Source organism: Asparagus officinalis, chromosome 2, assembly GCF_001876935.1.
Source record: "Asparagus officinalis chromosome 2, Aspof.V1, whole genome shotgun sequence".
Taxonomy (NCBI): domain Eukaryota; kingdom Viridiplantae; phylum Streptophyta; class Magnoliopsida; order Asparagales; family Asparagaceae; genus Asparagus; species Asparagus officinalis.
Genome location: NC_033795.1, coordinates 7,455,539 through 7,461,120, shown reverse-complemented (window position 1 = coordinate 7,461,120; position 5,582 = coordinate 7,455,539). Strand labels below are relative to the sequence as shown.

The following is a 5,582-nucleotide window of genomic DNA, read 5'->3' as shown; positions in this document are numbered from 1 at the left end:
ATGTTCTTGAAGATGGCGATGTGGAAATTGTGAAAGTCCACACGAAGGATAATCCGGCAGATATGCTCATAAAGGTGGTTCCGAGCAACAAGTTTATTCATTGTCGAAACTTGTTGCACATTCGTGATTGTTGAGACCGTTGGCGGCCATTTGGATGAACTACGTTCGGCTTGATTCCTTGGGCAAGAGGATACGTAGGCAGTCTTTCAGATACAGCCGGTTTGGATTAGTTGATTTTGATGGGGGTGAGATTGTTTGGACTCTCGTTTGGGTTCTCGACTTGTTATGGATTGAGTTCGTACTGGACACAACAAGTTGGGACATTTGGTTGCTTTGGTGTCGGCTCAGTTTTGGGAAAACTTCACCGAGGTGGAGAATTGTGAACGTGGGGTCCACTATGTTCATGAATTGGGGCAGCAAAGCGCACGGGAGGCAAGGACGTGGGGGCCACCTTCATGAAGTTGAAGTTCACGCGCATTTTCTTTTCGCATAGTGCAGGCCCACCCGATTTTAGATTGAAACTATAAATAGCTTTTTGCGTGCCCTAGTTTTGTGTGCCAAGGAGGTTTATGACTTTGGTTTTGCGGCTGGCTGCTTGCAGGTGCGAGGAGATTTGGTTCGGGTGCAGTTGTTTTGCGGCTGGAGTATAAAAGCAGTTGCCATTGTTTTTGTGATTTTGTTTTTTAGCAGCCCCCTTTATTTAGGGTTTGTGCATCCTTTTGTGAGAGATATTTGTGAGGGATTTGAGAGTTTTGTTTGAGGGTTTAGATTGAGTGATTGTAAACTCTAGTTGTATTCTCTCCCTCTATTAGTAGATCTCCCCCCTCCTTGCCCCGTGGACGTAGGCAATTTGCCGAACCACGTTAAAATTGGTTGTACTGCTTTTGTGTGATTTGTAATAGCTTTTAGGGTCCCTCGACGCGCAGTCCTAGAGCTGACGAGAGGAAGAGCTAATATCCTACTTTGATAGGATATAGGCTTCAGATTCTTGTTCCCTTTGAGAAACAAGAATTCTTATTGCGACCTGACTCTCTTGTTGTGCTGCCGAAGTGCTGCCGAAATTTCCGCTGCGCGCAACGGTATTACTATTAGAAGGACTATTGGAAGGACAAATATGTTATGAGAACAATTTAAAAAAACAACAAAGTGGTTTGAGTCTAGTCTACCTACCATTCTCTTTTTCATTAAGGATGTAATTAAAGTTGAGGATGAAAGGAAGCTAATTAAGAGAAAGTGGTAATTAAAACATGCGACTAATGAAATAGGGGGCATGGTGTGTATATATGAAAGTAAAATAGGAGTTCACCTGCTGAAGAGGACTAAAAGTTAAATGTACAAGTAGTAACATAGGACCATGGGGATCTTTAAATTTGGCCTACTTGATTATAGTGGGTGACAAGAGTAGTGGACCACGCCACACTCACATGGCTCTCTCTCCCCCTCTCTTTTCCCCCTCGATCTATTTGTCAGGGAGATCATGAGTACTCCGGTGCCCACAGTAGAAAAAGGGCTCTTGTTTGGATTCTCTTGTTCTCTTTGTACCCGTACCTATATGCTCTCCTCCATCTTTCCTCTGTGGACCACTTTGTCTCTGTAAACAAATCTAGCTAGGGGGTTTTGTTTTGTTTTGTTTTGTTTGTGGAGCGTAAAATTCACACGGAGACTAGCTTCGTATCGCCAAAATTCAAACTTGAACATACGCCTACCAAATCAACAGTTCGGGTACTACTACTGAGAGAGAAAATGTTGTTTATCCTGACGATCCAACGATATACAAACCATGCATATTGAGAGAGAATGATATATTCAAGGGAAATTAATACCAATCCTTGATGGTGCTCCTCTTATGCATGCCCTAGCTAATCTCAACAAATTAAGTATAAAATCATCTAGACAAGGCAAGGGCATGATCATATCTCTCACATGCATGCCTAGTGACTCATTTCTGTATAGGATTAGATATATTTAATTCCTTAACATATCCTTAATTAATTTGGTTCAAGCCACAACACGTAGTTGGCCAAACATCTTCTAATCTTTAAGCAAATGAAGAACTCCCATGCGACATCGATCGATCCCTCGTAGCTTTGTGCATGTAACAAGTGCGGTGAGCTACTATCTTCAATAACTTCACATGTATATCAACAAAGGGGTGTACAGGAGTTAATAGGGAGCTATACCCTTTATTATCAATAAGTATTACTTTGGATTATTACATAATTACTGTTACTTACCACTCTCTAGTAAATAGAAGACTCTTTATTTAATTTCTCAGCACATGCAATTCCCTCTCAATCTACTTCAAATTTTTACAGTACTCCATGGATAGAACTGATCAGAATCAATGGAAATGCTGCTGCTCTGACCAAGCCCAGAACGCCGATTGATCCTCAACGCCGAAAATGTTGCAGAAATTCTCCTCCTGGCCGATGGCTATTCCGTTTTCAGTCTTAGGGCAATGAAGGAATTGGTAGGCTATGGCTTGGTTAGGGTTTGGTGGTGACTTTGAGATGTCCAAGTTGATGTCTGAGCTATTCTCAGTACTCCTGTTGCTTGAAGAGCCTTCTGTCTCTTTGTTGAGGTTGATTATTGGCTCTGTTCCCCCTCTGCCTTTGAGGCTCAATAACTGCATGAAGACTAGCACACTAATTTGGCAATGTTTAAAACAAGTAATTGTTTCTGAAATTAATAAATCGCCAATCAAAATGCTTGTGTTGACTGAAGGAGTATCTTTCTTGAAAGACTCAACATCTCTTAACTGCCCAAAAGTTTGGAAATGTGATATTACTGAAAAGACTACATCCCTGTGAGTTTTTTTTTTTTTTTTTTTTTTTGGTTTTTTTTTTTTTTCTTATTTTTGACATGCTCATTTGATGATTATTACAGGTAGACAAAAACGATATCCATGAAAAATGAGTAGATTAAAAATTCAGTACTGAAGTTAAAAGACCAGGAAGCAGCAGTATAACAATGAGAATCCGATGAGGCTCATATACGTGTTATCTTCTCCAATACGATGCTTCGATTGACAATAATTTAAAAGATAATCAATCCAAAACATGTCCATTTTATGGAGTTCTATGATAAGCAAAAAAAAGGCGCATTTCTCTTTCAGAGAATAGGACGGGATGTAGCCATACCAAAACCATTTCACACCAATCAAGTTGATAAAACTTAAAAAAAAAAAAAATTCAGACAACCAATAAAACTGTAAGTATTATCCTTTGCAGAAATTTCTCCAGTCATAGACCGATAATCCCAATGCATTATCGGATTTAAGAGAATCTATATGCAACCTGAAGCCATTTTTCATAATACAGAACACCCAAATCATCAAACCTGAAGTAGGCAATGAGATTATTCTAAAAAGACTAAAAACGTTGCCAAAGTTGGAAATTCTATGGCTCCAATTCTCAAATTTTAAACAGAAAAATGGAAAAGCAGAAATATGAATATATAATTCCTGATTACACAACAAGAGAAAAATCAGATGTAAATGAAACTAAATCAACAAAATCAAAGAACCCAAAATTCTACGAGTACGTACCTCGGCTTTGAGCTTTTTGTTGTGTTCCTGCAATGCATCATTCTCCTCTTTCACAACCTCAAGCTCCCTTCTAAGCTCATCATAATCCTTCTCAAGCTTCTTTGTCTTCCACCTCGCTCTCCGATTCTGAAACCATATAGCAATCTGCCTCGGCTGCAGCCCCAAAGCACGCGCCAGCTCCATCTTTCTCTCTGGCTCAAGCTTGTTTCCGAGCTCAAAGTTCCTCTCCAGAGTCCTCACCTGCTCTAATTCAATCCCAACTCAATTCATTTCCGTGAAACAGTAATCACTTTCTCTTTATTAATAACAATGTAGCTCACCTGCTCTAAATTCAGCCTCCTCTTCTTCTCTCCAGCTTGAGAACAGTCGTCAGAGAGCTCATCTTCGACGCCCATCTCATCGAAAGAAAGAGGAGATTTCAAAATACCTGCACAAAATTTAAACACCAATATATGATATTTGGATATGGGTCTAGTCCTTAAATCGAATAGATCCAAACCCACCTCTGAAATCTTGTGGCATTGTAGCAATTGGGAGTAAAGGATGGCTCTCCTCCATTTGAGACTGTAATTGGTACATGAAATTTTGAGGGAAGAATGAGGAGGGTATCCCATTGCAAGCCATATTCAGAGGGGGAGTAAGACTTTAGAATAGAATGAACACCCTCTCAATATGTAGTAGTATTCGTAGTATGTTGAGGTCGAAATTTCCTCAGAGATTAATGGATAGATACCGAGATTGTTGTCAGCAATCTGAAAAGGGTTTAAGAATCCAAGATCATGATATAATAATGCAACGACTCCTCATTCTTGTAAGGAGTATAATCCTTTGGAAGTAACATGACCACAATTTTTTAAGATTTTTATTGGATAATAATGCATTATAATCAGGCAATAAAAACTATATGTAACGTTTATTGGGGGTAGGTACAGTTAGCATATGTGAACTTTAACTGATGTGCATTGTTTACATGTTAAAATCCTACAGCTTTGGGATACAAAGGCATCCCCTTAACATTAGTGTACTTGTAATAAAAACACTGGTTTTTTGACATGATCCTCTCAATACATACAACAAATAATGAACAGGTACTTGAAAGAAAAAGTGCATGTTGCCAGAACAAAGGCATTTGTTTTTAGTCAATCAATAACATGGATATTTATGGCTGTGGACTACAGGGATAATTATTGACTGACTTGGGGATCGATTTAGAAATCTACAGTAGTTTAATTGTGCAGCACGCCTCTTTGGTTTTACTCCACGAAACTCTGAAAAGAGAAAACAGGCCAATGGGCTGAAGGCTGCATGCAGGGCCTGCTACCCAAGCCACCACCAGCCATCCTGGATCAAGGCTCTCTCACTTTCCACAATCAAAACAAAGATAAGAAAATTTCCATGTGTAGTAAGCTCGTAACATTCGTCTGAAATTTTCTCATAGCAAGAAGTACATAAGTTGCATTGTTTGATCCCAATAACTGCGAGGACACTGTGTGAAAAAGTGCAAATGATGTCAAGCCTCTGCTGACATTTTATACTTGGGAAAAAACAGAACAAACTTTGATAGTTTTTTCTCATGTCTGCGGCCCAAAAGTCTGCAGTGTTTTACGTACAAACTGAGGAAGTAGATGGCTAATGTTTCACTCCTGTATTTGTTGTTTGTTACAAATAAAATACAAAGAGACAGTCCTTGATATAATTTGTGTGTGAGAGAGAGAGAGATAGATTAATGGGTATCCTTGTCATAGGAGTAGATTTTTCTCATTATCGCCTATGTGACACAATCCCCACCATCCTCATAAAGTAGACACAAATCCCCACCAACTCACACACTCTCTCTCCTACTTTATGACGATAGTGGGGATTGTGCCACATAGGCGTCAAGGAGGAATTCCCCTCCTATGACAAGGATACCCATTAATCTCCCAAATCACATCATTCCCTAATTGTTTTTTGCGATCCGCTCCGTTGAACTTGATCTACACGTTCTTAGACCCAAACACATCAATTTTAGGATGAACCCGTCGTGTTTTAACCA

The 5,582-nt window shown here is 39.5% G+C and overlaps 1 protein-coding gene across 1 annotated transcript; it reads right to left on the bottom strand.

Moving 5' to 3' along the window:
* LOC109830102 (homeobox-leucine zipper protein ATHB-13-like) lies at positions 2,156-4,429 on the bottom strand. Its single transcript, XM_020397255.1, has 4 exons — positions 4,051-4,429; positions 3,868-3,974; positions 3,548-3,787; positions 2,156-2,626 (listed from the first exon to the last, which is right to left on the bottom strand). The coding sequence occupies exons 1-4, from the start codon at positions 4,169-4,171 to the stop codon at positions 2,342-2,344; spliced, it is 753 nt and encodes a 250-aa protein (XP_020252844.1). The 5' UTR covers positions 4,172-4,429; the 3' UTR covers positions 2,156-2,341.